The 18,830-nt window shown below is 41.3% G+C and overlaps 1 protein-coding gene across 3 annotated transcripts in view; it reads left to right on the top strand.

Moving 5' to 3' along the window:
• MAP3K3 (mitogen-activated protein kinase kinase kinase 3) overlaps positions 1–18,830 on the top strand; it is a 79,772-nt gene that overhangs the window by 5,699 nt on the left and 55,243 nt on the right. For 2 of the 3 annotated variants that reach the window (XM_006146807.3, XM_027771177.1), the window contains 3 exons: positions 3,531–3,652; positions 5,403–5,495; positions 15,610–15,650. In XM_006146807.3, the coding sequence (XP_006146869.1) occupies positions 3,557–3,652; positions 5,403–5,495; positions 15,610–15,650 (230 nt within the window). In that variant the 5' untranslated portion in view covers positions 3,531–3,556. Of the gene's footprint in view, positions 1–3,530; positions 3,653–5,402; positions 5,496–15,609; positions 15,651–18,830 lie in introns of those variants that run through there. The other variant, XM_027771178.1, reaches the window with a different exon arrangement.

Here is an 18,830-nt window from a genome sequence, read left to right as displayed (position 1 = left end):
TGCCGTAATCCCTTCTCCTCCATTCTCCTCTCGGGATCTTGGGCACGCACGCACACACGCCTGGTGTGAGTTCTAAGCCACCGGGTCCGGAATGTGAACCGCGGTCGACTACATGGGAATCCAGCATCATAGCCATTATGCTAACTGCTGGTTCCCCCCCCCTTTTTTTTTTGAACTTCCAAGAAATCTTTTTTAATATTTATCTAATTCCATTTGTTGTTATTATTTTTTTAAATTTGACCAGAGAGAGAGAGAGAGAGAGAAAGGGAAAGGGAAAGTGAGAAAGCAAGCTGCCAGGTCCAGGACTCAAACCGCCGTCAGCCATGCAGAAAGCCGGCACTTTTAACCACCACACCACCTGCCGGCCCCAAAAGTTCATGTTCTTGACTGCTGTGCTCTAAGAAAGGTGGTATTTTCAAAGCTTTTGTTTGTTTGTTTTTGTTTTATTAAAGGAATGTCATGCTGAAGGAATACTGATAGTTCAGTTAAAACCTCAGTCCAGGAAGAAATGCCTAGGAAACGCCACCTGATTTATAGGAGTCTTTTATTCCCGTCCTCAGTTTGAAGTATCTGTTGAAAAACCTGTCTGCCTCTAATAATGTATTCACTTTGACACAAAATCAGATTCTATAACCTCTTCAGTTGGGTCAGTTGTTCCAGATTTCAGGCAGAAGTGCCAAATCATTCCTCTAGTGTGTTCTCAGTGCTGGAACTATCAAACAGATTTATCCATTAAGTAATGCCAGGAATTGGTTAGCTTCCTGGAAACAGAATTTTCTCAACCTGATAAACCAGGTCTTAGAATAGCATCATCTTTTACAGAATTAGAAATTATTTCTCCAGGCACACTTGTGAATTTAACTTGAAAAGTGTGTGTGTGTGTGTGTGTGTACTAATTTATCTATTTAGTTAGTTCTTGCTATAGGTGTGTGTATTCACCAGAGAGAAATAGAGACAGAGAGGATGGCCACACTGCAATCCCTTGTCTTGAGATTTTGGGCGTATGTGCACACACACCTGGTGTGTTTTCCAATCCTCCAAATCTGGGACTCAAAGTGCACAGCTAGCCACGTGGGATCCAGCTACCCTAACCATTATGCCACTGGCTATCCCATGTGTGTGTATGTATTCACATCTATCTTGATTCAATATCTGAATTGAGAACAGAGATTCTTAATTCCTGGAGGGGGTTAATGTTAATACTGGAAACTTCATGTATTCTGCTCTTAGGAATATTGTTAAATGTCCTCAGAAAATACCTACCCAGTCATAGGTATTCTCATATCAATCCCAATTTATTGCTTTTTGTTTGTTTGTTTTTGTTTTTGGAGAGGTTTTTGCTACAGGGCGCACATCTTCGCTAGAAAGACAGACAGAAAGTGAGATATCACCCCCCGGGGGAGGGGGCACGCTGTAATCCCTTCTCCTCCATTCTCCTCTCAGGATCTTGGGCATGCACGCACACATGCCCGGCATCAGTTTAAGCCACAGGGTCCAGGACACGAACTGTGGTCGGTTGCATGGGAGTCCAGCAACATAGCCATTATGCCAACTGCTGGTTGTAATCCCAATTTATTGTTAACAGTTGGCACCTTTGTCCTTCCTTTCTTGGACCTCCTCCGAGAGCAGGTGAGGTACCTGAGCAGATTTGGTCTAAGAAGAGGGAAGAGTTAAATAGTGTGAGAAAAGAGATTAGAGCTACTTTACTTCCTATGCTTTGTGCTGTTTTCTTTCCATGGAGTGTTATAATATTTCCAAGGGACAATGATAAAGGATGGAAGGTAGGCACTCTCTTTGAGTGAAGTCTTTTGTAACTTGCTTCCTTTTTTTTAAGAGAAAAAATGTGCTGTAGGGTGCATGGGCTTGAGAGAGAGAGAGAGAGAGAGAGAAAGAGACAAGGTGATTGCCACACTGCAGTCCCTTCTCCTCTTGAGATTTTGGGTATGTATGCACACATGCCCTGCTTGAGTCTCAAGCTGCCAGGTCCAGGACTCCAACTGCAGTCAGCCATGTGGTTGTCTAGCACCTTAACCACCTGCTGTCCCCTGTACTTCTTTTAAGGTGTGCCCTAAGTTCCTAAGATTCACACATCCCCAAAGCAAGTAGAACAACTCATCCCTTCTGTTCCCTTCTAGATTTACAGATTTATTTTCAGCCTTAATGCTGTTTCACCAGAAAGATCTCTTGAAGGACCTAGGAGAATTTTGTAAAACGAAATTGGGCCAGATTGGGTTCTGGGATTTGACCAGTTCTCTTTAGTGCATGAGAACTCTACTGTTCCATGCTATTTCAAGAAGAGGGGATTAAAAGTAATGCCAGTAAGGTAAAGATAACACATTGCTTAGTTAGGGAAGAAAAACAATAGAACTGCCTTTTACTTCCCTGTGGGAAACAGAAGGCTTATACTTGTAAAGAGTTGTGGGGGGAATGACATTCAATGGCTAGGCTTGTTAAACTGCTTCTGTTCAAAGCAGCTTTCTGAAGTCCTTGTTTAGTATGGCTGAAATGAGCACTCCTGCATATGTTGCTTTAAAAAAAGTCTGAAACCAGCTCTGTCCCATAATCTTCACTCTGTAACTTTTCATTCAGTGCACTACTACACTGTTGTGTTTTTCATCACTCCAATTTTTCATCTGTTTATCCTGGTTGACTTTCTCTGGCACTAGGCAAATAACTTTGTTTGAACACCTCCCTTCCCAGCAATGAATTAGTAGAGATTGCTACCAGAAATCTTATTGGAAATTAAAATAAATAAATAAAGTTAAATAAAATAATTCTTAAAAAAAAAAGTCTCATTGGAGGGCTGTTTAGAATCTGTTAAAGGGGCCAGTAGATGGTGTGGTGGTTAAGGCTGTGGATTCCCACATGGCTGAGTGTAGTTTTGAGTCCTGGACCCAGAGATTTGAAAATCATACCAGATAGGCATGCATACCCAAAATCCCTAGAGGAGGAGAGGTCGTGGTATGGCCATCCCACAGGAGGGGGATTTCTCACTTTCCCTTTCTCTGTATCTCTCTCTTCTTTTTTTTTTTGGAGAGGTTTTTGCTATAGGGCGCGTGCGCTCGCCAGAAAGAGAGAGAGAGACAGAGACAGGAAGTGAGAAATCACCCCCCACGGGGGATGGCCACGCCGCAATCCCTTCTCCTCCATTCTCCTCTTGGGATCTTGGGCACGTACACACATGCGCCCAGCGTGAGTTTTAAGCCACCAAGTCCGGGATGCGGAACACGGTTGGCTACATGGGAGCCATTACGCTAACTTCTGGTCCCTCTCTCTCTTTTCTGTGAGTACACTTGCCCTATGACCAAAAGGGAAAAACAAAAAAGAAAGAACCCTTTAAATTCAAATTGCCGTAGTCTGACCTCTGTTACTTACTTTTGGGAGGCATCAACTGTGTGTGATTAGAGTTACAGGGTCTGTCATTTTACCTGGGCAGAACTTCCCAAGTATTTGTCATGTAATTTGTGAAAGTGCTTTGCTGGTCTGTCTTTAAGGATCTTAAGACATGTGCTATCTTTCTCTCACTGCAGATGAACAGGAGGCATTGAACTCGATCATGAAGGATCTGGTGGCCCTCCAGATGAGCCGACGTCCCCGGGCACCTGGATATGAGACCATGAAGAACAAGGACATGAGTCACCCAAATAGGCAGGTGTGTGTGCCTGGCAGAACTTAACTACATAGGTTTGGGGAGGGGGTTTCAAATAGGAGATACATGAGAAGCCACAGTTATGCTAAATACCAGCCTTGAATGCTATTGGGTTCTTCTTTCAGTCTGTTAAATGGTAAATGATACATATAAACCAGGTATTGGTCTTTGCTCTGGATCTCAAAGCCTCACGCATAGTAGTTATCATTGAGAATAAGAATAAATTCTTTCACTTGGTATGGGGATAGTATTCATGTAAGTTTTTTATTTTTCTTTTTTGATTGTTTGGCAAGTATTTTATTCAGATTCATTGATGTCTAGTTCAGAGGTCTGCTGGATATGGCCTCCTAGAGTATTTCCTGCCATTATAGCTACTTTATAGTATATACTCAGGTAAAATGAACTCTTGGGTCATCAGAAAAGTCATGATGTATTTTTCGGTACCAAAACATGTCATAACTTTTTTGATGACCCAATAATTTTGTTATTAGCTTATGTAAAATTTAATTAAGGGAAATTTATTTATTTAAAAATGTCTATATATTATATATTCTAAAGGCAACAATGAGTGATTATTGTTGTTTACAGTTATCTTCCTTTACTAACTCAGATAGTTGAGAGTACCTATTTATTGAGAGTTGTGTACTTTTTGAGGAAAATATTCCCTATTTCTGTTAACATTTAAACTTGGGTGTCATCGAGTATCTTCTTCCCTCTTACATCATTTACTTCTGTTTCCTGGGTACTTTGAAGAGGAGTGAATGATGGGAAGCTTTCTTACCTAGTGGGTATTGAGACTTCAGATAGCTATGTTGGGCATAATTGTTGAAAATCTGTCAGCAGTCTCCTTTGCAGCTCTCTTTGTTATCAGCTCACCTCTTTTCTCCTTATTTGTATCTTGCCTACTACTTCTTCAGAAGTACACTTAGTTCCTAGAGAAAGTATAAGGTCCTAGAACTTTTTCTGTCTGAGGTCTGCTGGATATAGCCTCCTAGAGTATTTCCTGCCTTTAGGAATACTAGGAACCCTAGGGACCCTAGGGGGAAAGGAGTCCTTTTGTTTCCTGTAAGAAAGATTACTTTAGAAAGTTGCTTTTATTGTTGCGATTACCTTACAGAACTGGGAGAATAACAGACTAGAGTCCAGTCTTGTATTATTTTTATACATTATTCTGTGTAATGGTGTGGGTTCTCTCACGTGCTAACTTATTAGTATTCAAAGCCAAGTATTTAAAGCCACTTTTGGATGGAGCATATTACCAGAAGTGAGTCCCCTCCTCCCTGCTTGAGCTTAATGACCTCACTTTCCTTCCTGTCTTCCTATGTGGAGTGTGCTTGCTAACGCTGCTTCAGTTAGCTGGTCTAAACTGGACTATTAATGCAGATAGCAGTTAGTGGGTTAAAAGGGAAGCTTTCTTGAGTTGGAAGGCCCATAGGAACCAGGGTGGGAAAAGGAAAGATAGAGTGGTCCCTGATAGTTCCCCTTTAGGAGGGTTTTATTTTAGAAATGCTTCTGCTTAGAGCCTAAAAGTTATTAAAAGTCCTGGTCTTTTATTGTGCCCGCTATTGTGTTATTGGAGTGAAGTCAATGATTATGAAGGTAGAAGACTGTGGAAAGGGTTGATGGCTTGTTAGGAAGTAATCTTAACAAGACATACTGGCTCTTTGGACTCACAGTTTACTTGAATATCATCAAACTTTTTTTGTTCCAAGGAGGATATAAATTATTAACTTCAGTTTTTTTGTTTTCAAAGAAAAAATACAACAGCAGCAGCTCAGCCCTTCTGAACAGCCCCACAGTAACAACAAGCTCATGTGCAGGGGCCAGTGAGAAAAAGAAATTTTTGGTAAGGACCCAAATTACACCATTAAAGCTGTATTGTGCTTTTGGATCTGATACTCATGCTGGAGGAGTGGGATGCATTTTCTAGACAGGTTGTCTTAGTGGATTTGTCGAGAACATTGGTTACTTATGACCTCTGTTCTGTGTCTCTCATCTCTGTTTCTTACAACAGTATTCTTCATAAGCAACTTCTCTACCCGTACTGTGCAATAAACTTTTTATATTGACAGAAATATTCTAGATATGTGTTGTCCAGTGTAGTAGCCACCAGCTCTTCATGGCTATTGAGCAGCTGAAGAACTGACTTTCAAATTTTATTGAATTTTAATTAATTCAGAGAGCACATGCAAATTATGTCTATGCTTGGAGATACATAAAGATTCATTAGTACATCCATTCCTTTCCCACAGGTAGTGAGTTTCTAGACATTGTGATAAGCTCATCAGTGAGAATCCTATCTAAGATTCTATTCTCGATAATGTGAAACTAGCCTGACTGTTTTTATAAGTTGAAGCTTAAAATTTTCTGCTAATATGGGTAAAAGGACCATTAAATTATTAAGATATAATAGCTTTTCTCCTTAATGAAGTAAAGGATGTAAAATGATGAGTCTTAGAAAGTATGGCAGCTGGGGAACCAGCAGTTAGCGTAATGGCTATGTCGCTGGACTCCCACGTAGTCGACCGTGGTTCGTGTCCCGGACCCGGTGGCTTAAAACTCACGCCGGGCACGTGTGCATGCGTGCCCAAGATCCCGAGAGAAGAATGGAGGAGAAGGGATTGCGGCGTGACCATCCCCCCTGGGGGGTGATTTCTCGCTTTCTGTCTCTATGTCTCTCTCTGTCTGTCTGGTGAGCGCACGCGCCCTACAGTGAAAATCTCTCCAAAAAAAAAAAAAAAAAAAAAAAGAAAGTATGGCAGCTGTTCAATTTCTGACCAAGAAACGTATTCTTCAGCAAAATCATGGAGAAAGTCTTAAAAAATACATTTCCGGGGCTGGTGGGTGGCATGGTGGTTAAAGGTGCTGGACTTCCACACGGCCAAACGCAGTTCAAGTCCCAGTCCTGGTGGCTTGCTTTTTCGTTTTCCCTCTCTCTCACTCTGTCCCTCTCTGATCAAATAAAAATGAATGAATAAATAAATAAATAAAGTTAAATAAAAAATAATTCTAAAAAAAAAAGTACTTCCCGGAAAGACAAGGTGAGATAAGGGTGCAGGGAATATGTGAGGGAGAGCTGTTTACAGCTTAGTGTAATGAAAAGATCCTGGCAATGTTAATAAGCCATTAATATAGGACTTTACAATTTACCAAGTGAACTCACATTTATTATTACTCTTGTTTTTGTTAGTTGAGGCCTGGGATAGGATGAAACAGGTTTTTTTTTTTTTCTTTTTCTTTTTCTTTTTCTTTTTTTTTTCTCATTACCAGTTCTTTTGCCAAAAGATCCATGCTTAGGAAGAGAGAGGAATAAGTGATCAAAACTTAATTTAAATGGCTGAGAGATGCCAGTTTGAGCTAAGAAATGCCAAATTGAGCTAAAGATTCAAATTACAGAGTTCCAGTTGAAAGGAAGTATTTTGGCTAGCAGGAAAGGCTATTTATTCAAAGGTAGAATAGTGCTGTCAGAGGCAAACAACCCTTCAGTGTAAGAATGGCAGTGCTGGCTACAAGACAGTTGAGATTGGCACAGCCTCATGGGGCTCAAGTTTGGCACTGCAAGGAAGGCCAGAGGAGCTGTGGGTTCATAGAATTGTTTCAGGACTGAGGGCTGGAAGAACTGGGAAACCTAATTTAATATCTCTGCTTGGCAGGAATTTATACATCTTCCATTCTAAGTAAATAGACTTGGCAACTAATTGAAAAAGAGAATGTAGTTGAGAACAAATAAGCATTTTGAGCAGCTGTGCAAGTACATGGGCAATGAGTTGTTTAGCTCATGAGCTCTTTGCTAGTAAGTAGGATCTGTATTCTCTTATATTCTCCCTTCTGTACTTTAGACCCTGGAAAGCCTACAGCATGGTTAGAGCTGATTGAACTTTCTTAGAAGTAAAGCATATCCTAGATGTGACTGGTGCCTGCAGATGGTTTTGCAGGCCATGATGTGCGACATCCCCCCCCCTTTTTTTTTTAATTTGCTGAAGGACATGTGCGGTCACTAGAGAGGGAGGAGGGAAGCAAGAAAGCACTTGCCATAGGGCATGGTCATGTTCCATTTGTCCCTCCTTTTCAGGATTTGGACATGCATGCTTGACATGTTTTTCAGGCTACCAGGCCCAGGACTTAAAACGCATGGTTGGCCATGTGGGATCTGGCTGCTTTAACCACTGGGCCATGGGCTAGCCCATGCAGCAGCCTGCCTTTGTCAACTCAAAGTGCTTTATCAGTGGGTGCTAATTCTCTGTGGTACTGACAACTTCAGTGTAGTGAAAAGTGCACTGGCCTAGGAGATAGAATTATTAATCATTTGTTAATATTAACATATGGGGCCAGCAGGTGACGTGGTGGTTAAGGCACTAGACACTCCCACGTGGCCAACCATGGTTCGGGTCCTGGACCTGGTGGCTTCCTTTCTCAGTTTCCCCTCTCTTTGGTTAAATTAAAATAAATGAATGAATAAAATAATTCTTTAAAAAAATATTGACATAGGATTTTACAGTTTCGTTTTGAGAGGTTTTTGCTATAGGGTGCATGCACTTGCCAGACAGACAGAGAGACAGAAAGTGAGAAATCAACCTCCAGGGGGATGGCCACGTCGCAATCCCTTCTCCATTCTCCTCTCAGGATCTTGGGCACGCACACACACGCCCAGCATGAGTTTTAAGCCACCAGGTCCGGTACTAGAACTGCGTTTGACTATATGGGAGCCCAGCGACATAGCCATTATGCTAACTGCTGGTCCCAGGATTTTGCAATTAACATAGTACTTTTTCTTTCTTTTTTTAATAGAGTGCTTTTAATAATAACAGTTAACATCAACAACTATAAATGGAGGATATAGGGATGTTGATTAATAGAAACAAAATTACAGATAGATAACAGGATTCCATAGTGTTAGAAAATATCTGGGCGCGTTTGCGTGTGTGCCTAAAATCCTAAGAGGAGAATGGAGGAGAAGGTATTGCAGTGTGGCCATCCCCCAGGGGGTGATTTCTCACTTTCTGTCTCTCCAGTGAGTGCACATGCCCTATAGAAAATCTCTCAGAAAGAAAAAGAAAATATAATACAGAGATAGATAACAATAATATACTGTGTGTCTCAGTAATTAAAAAAGAGGATTTTGAACATTCTCCACACGAAGTAATGGCAAATGGTTGACACAATGGATACACTAATTACTCTGATTCGATCATTATATATGTGTTACTGTGTTGAAAAAAAGCACATTGTACTCCCAAATATGTATAATTATTATATGTTAATAAGAAGGGAAACAACTTTAAGTATATGTAAAATACTTTGGTTTACAAAGCATTTTTACAGAGCCAGGAAGCAAGCCTAAATCTTTTGACTCATAGTCAGTAATTTTACTTTGTATAATAAGTCATATAACTGGGACCAGCAGGTGGTGTAATAGTTACATCACTGGACTCCCATGTAGTTGACCATGGTTCAAGTCCTGGACCCGGTAGTTTGAAGCTCACGCTGAGAGCATGTGTGTGTGTGTGTGTACCCAAAATCCCAAGAGGAGAATAGAAGGGATTGTGGAATGGCTATTCCCCTTGGGAAGTGATTTCTCGCTTTCTCTCTGGGGAGCATAAGCACCCTATAAGAAAAATCTCTCTTAAACAAACAAACATAAAAGATACAGTATCTACTGTGTCTACCCTTTATGACTGTTGTAAAATCATAGACAGAATGTATTTTGTACATTGTGAGATAACTGTACAAATGTAAAGTTGTAGTGATTACATAGTTTCTGTTATGTCCTGGATGGGCTTTGTGGAAAGCTTCTAATCAGAACTATGCATGGTTCTGGGACTAAAATGGTAAAGTTTTTCCACCTTTGTTGGATTATTATTACTGTCTGTGTCATCCTTTGCAAATGTCAGAAACTAGCCTGATTTTGCAAAATCCCAGTGGAGGGAAAAATAGAATCCTTATTTTCAAAGATTTCTATTTCCCTTGAATCTTACCAAAAATGGTAAGTAGATGCTTAAAAGAGCCCAGGATTTGAATCAAATTCTCAAAATGTAGAGCGCTTCAGAATGGAAAAGCTGCATTCTTCATGGGAAGCACAAGCAGACCAGGCCTTGACTGTCATTTCTGGAGGAAGAGAATTCCGGGAGCTGATCCCCCTTTAGGGTCAGTGATTGAGCCGGCTGCCTTTTGCTTTTACTGTGATAGACCTGGCTCTTCAGCACTTCCTTTCTCTTTCAAGGGTTGTTGATAAAGATAGATTGACCAGTTTATAAATAAGACATAAAGCAATGAACAAGCCTGACATTATATTTTGTAAGAAGGTTGCTTTATAATCCGCTCTTCTATTGATCTTTTACAACTTTACAGAGTCACATGTACAAATAAAATTCACATTTTTGTTGCCATTCTTTTTGTTCCATTTATTTACTGTCTTTAGCAAAATAAGGATTCTAGTTCTAAAGATATGGGGGCCTTTAAATACATAGTACATAATCAGAGTGAGGGTAAACGAGAGGATCACTAAGAGGCTTCTGCCAGGTCAAATTAATTCACAAATCATTGTGTATTTTTTTTAAGAATGATTTTATTTATATTTATTTATTTATTTACTTATTTATTTAAAATTTGATGAGAAAAAGAGAGAGAGGAAGAAAGAAAGCAAGCCACCAGGTCCAGGACTCGAACTGCATTGGCCATGTGGGAATCTAGCGACCCTAATGACCATGCCACCTGCCAGCCCCACAAATCATTGTTTTATAAATATTGTTTGATTTTTCTGATTTCCTAAGAGCCTTCTTGGGTTACACATTCAACTCTTGAGTCCAGACTTTGAGAAGGTTATTCCCACTTAACTTTGGTGTCATTCATTACTCCTGTTGCCCTAAGTCCTGAGTCTGTAGTTCAGCCTGAAGGCCTCCATTGCCCCTCTGCTGAGCTTGACTCTCACTGTTACTCTCACTGGATTGACTATGGTGGGTAGGGGACTTGAACTATCTAGACTTGAATTATTATACCAGATTTTTTTTCTCAGCAGTTGTGGCAACTCTCCATTCAGTTCAACATGCACCTGTAGTTAAGCTTCTTAGACACAGAAGTGTAAGTCATGTTCCCTATATCCCAGGAGTTATACAGTCTTACTGGGCAATAAGAAATATATGAAAAAATAAACTAAAGTAGGATGTGTTTGTGCCTAAAGGTTTGGTGCCAAGCCTGAGTGCTGCGGGAAGCTAGGATAGTGAAAGATGAGCTTGGGCCTAAACAATGAGAATCATTCCAGTTGGGGGTGGCACTTGAACAGCCTATGAAGGATGTATAAAAGGTTAGTTGGGTAGAAAGGAGAAAAGGTGGCACTCCAGGTCAGGAAACAGAGTGATATAAAGACCTAGAGGAAGGAAGGAATATGGCGTATTTCAGGAAGTAGGGTGCACTTTAACCTGGCTGAGGAGGAGGGTGCCTGTGGGGAGCAGAGTGTGAGGTAGTTAGGTAAATCAAATGGGCTCACATCCCAGAGGGCTTCCTATGGGAGGGAAGAACTTGCACTCTGTGCCACAGGTCATGGGTATCACTGATTACTTTTTGAACAGGGAAGAGACATGGTGACAAAGGTGGCTAAGATTACTGGAACTGTTAGAAGAATTTATCAATAGAAGGCATTGGGAAGGGGTTGTGGAGAAGTAGGGAGGTAGCCTTAGGAATTCAAAAGTAGGGGACAGGTGAGTTTGGGGAGCATGGAAGCAAAGTCTCATACCAGAGGCCTTTGTGCTCAAAACCACAAATCACTCAAATCACTCCTGCTCAAGACTAACAAGCCTGGGATTAGACACAGTATACACAAAGATGCCTCCTGTGATGCCACGGCAGCCTTTCCAAGTGCCACAGGTATGCCCAAATCTACCCAGTTCCTAACTAAGTCTGAGTTTCCCCTGATTAAGTTCATGTAGAGTAGTATTCAGATTATGGTCCATCAAGAAATAAATTTGTTCCTCTAAGTCTCATAAAGGGACTAAGAAGCTTCCTTCATAGATGCATCTAAATATAATGTCCCAGTTTGAGAGTTGTTATTAAGTGTGTGTTTTTTTTTTTAACCACAGTTTTTTTGTTTTGTTTTTTGAGAGATTTTTTTGCTATAGGGTGCATGTGCTTGCTGAGAGACAGAAAGTAAGAAATCATTCCCTAAAGGGGATGGCCATGCCACAATCTCTTCTCTTCTCTCAGGATTTTGGGCGTACATGCACACACACACACACACACACACACACACACAATGTGAGTTTCAAGCAGTTGAGTCTGGGACTCGAACCACAGTTGACTACATGGGAGTTCAGCAACAAACATTACACCACCTGCTGTTCCCTTAACCATACATTTTTAAAAAGTGAAAATAAAAGGATAAAAATCAATAGGAAAAAAATTGTGGAAATGAATAAATTATGGACATTACTCAATATGTCAGTGTTGGATAATTGTAACCAAAAAAATGTTTATTCTGATATGTTAACATAGGGGAAATCGTGTGAAAGGGAGAGGATACATGGGAACTCTTTGTGGTAAGAATTAGACTAAGCATGCTGGCTGTAGACAGGACCAGGTAAAAGGTTGTGGTAACCCACTTGCAGGGACAGACAGGACCACAAACTTTTTTTTTTTTTTTTTGAGAGGTTTTCGCTATAGCGTGTGCGCTTGCCAGACAGACAGACAGAGACATAGAGACAGAAAGCGAGAAATCACCCCCCAGGGGGGATGGTCACGCCGCAATCCCTTCTCCATTCTCCTCTCGGGATCCTGGGCACGCACACACACGCACCCGGCGTGAGTTTTAAGCCACCGGGTCCGGGAAACGAATCGCGGTCGACTACGTGGGAGTCCAGCGACATAGCCATTATGCTAACTGCTGGTTCCCCGAGGACCACGAACTTTTTGGTGAGCACTTGGGGTGCCGAAGAGCCAGTAATGGAGACTGAGCTGAGGAACTGGGTATGTCAGACCAGGCAGCACAGTGGGTCTTGGGCACCATGCTGTGGAGGGCTCTTGTCATGGTAACTGCTTAGCGTTGCAGGGCAAGGAGAAGACAGTGAAAAAACATGTTGTTCACATAAACATTCAATTTATTAACTTATTTAAATTGCTAGAGAGGACGTGCACTTGCCGGAGAGAGGGAAGAAGCACATCCCAGTGGGTGTGGTCCCACCAAATCCCTTCTCCATTTCTCCATCCTGTCAGGATTTGGGGCATGCACACACACATACTCAGTGTGTTTTTCAAGCCACCAAGACCAGGATTTGAACCACAGTTGGCCATGTCATATACAGCTCCTTTAACCATTAGGCTGACCCATAAACCTTAAATCTATACAAAAACTCCCTCTGTAGCACTACCTCACCTTCCTGTTTGTGTACATGTGAGTGGGTGTGTATATATATATACGCACACACTCACCTAGAATGCAGATCAGCTGTGGGGACCGTGCCTTCCTGTTCTATCTCCTCCATCCCCATTCATCCACAATCATAGCCAAAGGCTTCCCTGTAGATACCCCAGCTTGCTGCATGATTGGCTGCTCAGCCCCCTAGTTCTGACTCCATTGTTACCCCAGTGTGGGGAACTATCCATCTCTTTCTCCAGGAGTTGGAAAAAGGAAGGTCACAGAAGATCCTTTGGTACTTCCTTCTCTCAGTGCTGTTTGAGGCCCTGTGTCTGTGAGGAAATTAACCTTGTTTGCTTGGTAATTAAGAGCCAGACTTCCAGTGTCCTGGCTCTTCTATGTAATGGCCTTGGGGGAACTTGCTTAACCTCACTGTAATTCACTTTCTTCTGTGAAATAGAGATAATACTAGTACCTGTTGTAAGGATTAGGTTAATTAGTACATGTAACTACTTAGAATAATGCTTAGTACGCAGTAGATGTTCCATAAATGTTAGCTTTTATCATGTATTATTAATGGATACAGTGACTCATATGTTACTTTAAAGAATAAGAGGGCTATGTCAGGGCTATATTTCGGAGACTTACTATCTCATAGGCCTTGTTGCTTAGGGAAGTGTTGCTGTCTGCAATGTGGTGGTTAAGGTACAGGACTCACATGGCCGACCATGGCTCAAGTTCCAGACCTGGAGGCTTGCTTTTTCACTTTCCCTCTCTCTCTGTCTCTCTCTGGTCAAATCAAAAAGTAATAATAATAAATAAAATAAATTATTTTTAAAAACACACTTACGTTAACTTATAATGGTTTTTCATTGCCTTCTTTAAATGAATAAAATGCAAATTTCTTTACTTTTGACTTCTAATATAATAAATGTCAATAAACAAAAACTCCTTGAAGTCCTTAGTAATTTTTAGAGGGTAAATTAGAATTTCTCTTCATTTCATAGACTGGAAGAAATTTCTAACCTCCAGTCCTTTGAGAAAAGGGAGTCCTTTATGAACCCACCCTACCTTTCAAACCACTTTCCCTTTTCTGTCATCTTCTCTGTATGCTGTGTGTTTCTCCTTCATCTTCAGATACGATACTCTCTCTTTTTTTTAAAAGATGTTTTTGCTATAGGGTGTGTGTGTGCTTACCAGAGATAGATAGAGACAGTGAAAGGAAAAGTGAAAAATCCCCCCCTCCCAGGTGGGGATGGCCACACCACAATCCATTTTCCTCCATTTTCTGGGAATTTGGGGCATGCACATGCACCCAGTGTGAATTTTAAGCTGCTGGGTTCGGGACTCAAAACATAGTTGACTACATGGGAGTCCAGTGATGTAACCATTATGCCGTCTGCTGATTATTATTAATTTTTTTATGTTACTAGAGAGAGAGAGAAAAGGAACATGAGAAAGTAAGCTGCCAGGTCTGGGGCCTGAACCATGGTCAACCATTTGGGACTCCAGTGCCTTAACCCCGACACCACCTCCCAGCCCAGCCCCTACTACAGTCTGCTAATTTTTATTTCTCTGTAGGTTTTTTTTTTCTTTTTTCATTAATTATGAACTTTTCTCTCTTTTGTCTCTATTATTTGCTGATTTCCTGATGGTCATTCTTTTTTTGTTCCTCTATATCTGTTGTTTTCTTTTGTAATATTTTTTGCTTACCATTAAAAAATTTTTTCCTCAAGTTATTTGTTTGCTCTTTTGTAATATCTTTCTCCTTGTCTAATACTTCTGCTTCCTCTTATTTCTTCTGATGTTTATACTCTGTTCTTCATGCATCCATTAAACAAATATTATTAAACATCAATATTATATGACATTCATTCCCTTGGCTTGCCACTGGGGATACAGAAATGATAGACAGGATCCCTGTCCTCCTGGAGTTTATAGGTTGCCCACGGTGATCATTTTGGATAAAGCTGGGAACACTGTGTAAAGTAATTTGTCCAGAATCCTACTTTATCTCTACACCTTGGGAAGTTCATGGGGAATCAGTGATAGCTGTAACAGAAACAGCAGCAAAAGCATTTATTGTGTGTCTGCTGTGTGTTAGATACTTACTTTACTTACATGTAGTTCTCAGAGGAACTCTGCCAGAAGTGCTTAGCCCCTCACTCCTGCAGCTGGAAAAACTAAAACTCATAGAGGATAAGTATGTGGTCTTAGAGCTAGAAAGGGTCAGCAGCAAGATTTCTTTTTCTGTTCATTCACATCAACCAAGAAGGAAAGGTCTTCTAGTCAGGAGGTGATGTGTGAGAGAAACTCTAGAGCCAGCTGTAGAACTAGAGAATCTATAAAGCTAGAAACAACATGTCAAAGCATAGCAGCTGAGCTGTGGCATCCATCAAGGGATTTGTCCTGAGCTTTGTTGCCTGTTGCCCCTGAGGTTAGAACTAGAAGTTGTAACTCATTGGAAAGGAATGTCTATTTGGATGGAAAAGCTGGACCAAGAGCAATCAGGGATATTTGCCTAATGGTACTAAAAGACTGCCCAAGGCTTACCTGGGGATGACAGGAGTTCCACATCCCAAAGAACTTCTAACCTGTGTATTGTTTCTTTTGGCAGACTGACGTCAGGATCAAGTTTGAGCACAATGGGGAGAGGCGGTAAGTCTGCCTTGTGATCTGTAGTTGTGTTCATGTGTGCTAAAGTTCTCAGAAAGCATCAACTTGGGAAGCCACCCCCCTGTTGTATTCCTCTTGGGGTCACTGGCTGGATAATAGGGCTGATTTGATATAAGGGGGAAATTTCACTATCACCTTGGCCTACTTACCAAACCTTGATTTCTGGTCATAGAACTGGAAGCCATTTAAACTGCTGATATTTAACTGTTCTGCTCTATCTTGCTGTTGTGAGCTCTGCTATTTTGCTAAGAGAGGAAGTGGGCACTCCAGCTGTACTCAGAATCTGTGCTCGCCAGAGAGACAGAGACAGAAAGCAAGAAATCACCCCCCAGGAGGGGATTGCTACGCCGCAATCCCTTCTCCTCTTCTCCTCTTGGGATCCTGGGCATGCACGCACATGCGTGTGAGTTTAAGCCACCGGGTCTGGGACTCCAACCATGGTCGACTATGTGGGAGTCCAGCAACATAGCCATTATGCCAACTGCGGTCCCAAGTGTGTCTTTCAATGCTTGTTTCCTACTCTTTGCCTTTTTCTCCCATTGCTATCCCTCCTTTTTCCTTGGCTTTGAGCACTTGTAGAAGCGAACCGCATACAATGAGGACAAAGTCTTCACACTTACGAGTCCCACTTCACACATGAGAACCTGCAGACTGGTAGTTCTCTGCTGCAGGCATCTTCAAGCCTACTTTGAAGCTAGCTCCAGAGACCCATGGCTGCTGTTCTTCCTTAAAAAGATACACTTACAAGCCTACAAGGTTTGTCACAGGCTGGAAAGTATGGTCTGCAGCACTAGCGCCCTGCTGCTCCCACATATATTCCTGGCTGTTTCAGACATGGGGATAGGAAGGTCTTCTGAGCTCTGTCCTTAGCTGCTTGTCCTGTGTCCTGCCAGTAGCAGGAAAGTTCAAATGTCACTTCATTGTTGCTGATTTTCACACTTCTGACCTGACTGGGTTTTGAAGCGATGGCCAAACTCAGAGCAACAGAGAGTTTTCAGAAGTAGATATGAAATCAAAAGCTCAATTGTGTTGGAGCCTAATTATGCAGTTACGCTCTCCTGAATTCCCTGTTCCCAAAGTGGTATGCAGTTACAGCAAGAGGACTTTCACTGAGAAAGTGTGTGTGTTTGGTTTCAGAGAAGCTGCCAGACTGAAACCACAAATATTTAAGGTGGTCAGGCAGGAATGGTCTTCTGAAACCCTGAGCGGCAGGACGTTGGTATCAAGGTTTTGAAAACTGCATTCTGTCTTTATGGAGCTGTTTCAGGAGCTGTGGCATTTCTCTGTGCAATATGGGTGGAATTGGGGCTTCATAAAGTCAGTGCAGGAAAGTCAAGTTCATGCTGCTCTGTGTCAGACAGCTCTGGTTTCATATATTTCATATCTTAGGATTTTGTAGAGAATGTCATTGTGGGTTTTATTTGCCTTTTTATAGGGATTATGAATGTTATCTATAACACTTATATCTATAGAATGAGAATTTATAGAAAAGAGAAAAGAAATAATGACATTCCCATTTATCCATGCCATGTATCCATTCTGGTGGGTTGACTTTTTCTTACTTTGGAAGGGTAGGGACCAAACCCCTGACCTTCCTCTTAGTCCCACAAGGGCAGAGAGGAAGATTGTGATTAGTGGTTCCTTCCCTTTGAAAACCTTAATGGCAGGATACTGATTGGGGTGAGTTGGTAGTAGTTATCATAGGTGTTGGGCTCCTCTTTGACGCACTAGCCTTAAAGTGCCCGTTACTCACTTTAATGACAATAGCATAAATCTTTTCTTTTCTTTTTTTTTTTTTTTTAAGAGATTTTTGCTCTAGGGTGTGTGAGCTCCCTGGAGAGACAGAGAGACAAAAAATGAGAAATCACTCCCCCAGGAGTGGTCACCCCACAATCCATTCTCGGAATTTTGGTTAGACACACATATGTACCAAGTGTTAGTTTTAGGCCTCCAGGTGCAAGACTCAAGCCACGGTCGACTATGTGGGAGTCTAGCAACATAACCATTACACCATCTACTGGTATCAATAGCTTAGATCTTACCAAATCTGCAAGTCCTGGTTTCTGATCTTGACCAGACTTGTAGACTGTTTTGCAGGGTTTTTTTTTTTTTTGAGAGGTTTTGCTCTAGGGCGCATGTGCTCGCCAGAAAGACAGAGAAAAACAGAGAGACAGAAAGCAAGAAATCACCCCCTAGAGGGGATGGTTATGCCACAATCCCTTCTCCATTCTCCTCTCGGGATCCTGGGTATGCACATACGTGCACCCGGAGTGAGTTCAAGCCATCAGGTCCGGGACTTGAACCACGGTTGACTACATGGGAGTCCAGCAACATAGCCATTACGCTAACTTCTTGTACTGTTTTACAGATTTTGAATAGCGTAGCTCATCATCAGGCTAAATGCAGGAAAATTAATTTTTTTTATCCTAATCCTTTTTCAGACTCTATGAAGGGAATGTTTTTTGCTATTAGAAAATAATAGAAAGACCTTCCCTCAAAAGGCTCCAGAAGACATTCCCATTTAGATAACCCATCCAGAGAACACCTAATAGTTATCACTGCTTAGGACAATTGATTTGAGAGGAAAAAAAATGACAAGGATTACAGTGTGGATGGATTTCTTAGCAGAGACAAACATAGTTGGCAATAGAATTTCTAAAAATGAAAGGTGATGATGGAAAAAGGAAAAATTAATGGAGTTATTATCTTCTGGGGGTATTAGGCTTTATGTGAGAGAAAGATGATGGTTTATTGTAATATTCCATCAGTGTTGTCCACTGAAACTTGCTTATGTCATGGAAATGTTCTATATCTGTGCTGTCCATTACTGTACTCACTGGCCACGTGGCCACAAGCACTTAAATTATGTATGACTAGTAAGACTGAGGAACCAATTTTTTATTTAGTTTAATGAATTTAAATTTAAATAGCCACATGTGCTGTTATCAGCCATATTGGATAATGCAGTTCTTAGATGAAGAAGATTTATGATGCTCACTGATTTCAGCTAACTTGGCACCAAAGAACGTTAAAAAAATTACCTGGTCAGATTTTATTACAACCCTATGGCTTTGCTCTCTCTCTCTTGTGGCTTATTGCTCCTTCCTCTGGTTACACCACTTCCCACTCTGGGAGAGCGAGGAAGGTACGAAAGAGCCACAC

Source organism: Tupaia chinensis, unplaced genomic scaffold (genome assembly GCF_000334495.1).
Source record: "Tupaia chinensis unplaced genomic scaffold, TupChi_1.0 Scaffold000187_1, whole genome shotgun sequence".
In the NCBI taxonomy this organism is placed as follows: Eukaryota; Metazoa; Chordata; class Mammalia; order Scandentia; family Tupaiidae; genus Tupaia; species Tupaia belangeri.
The sequence above is the reverse complement of the archived record's forward strand: the minus strand, read 5'-3'. Positions and strand labels throughout refer to the sequence as shown.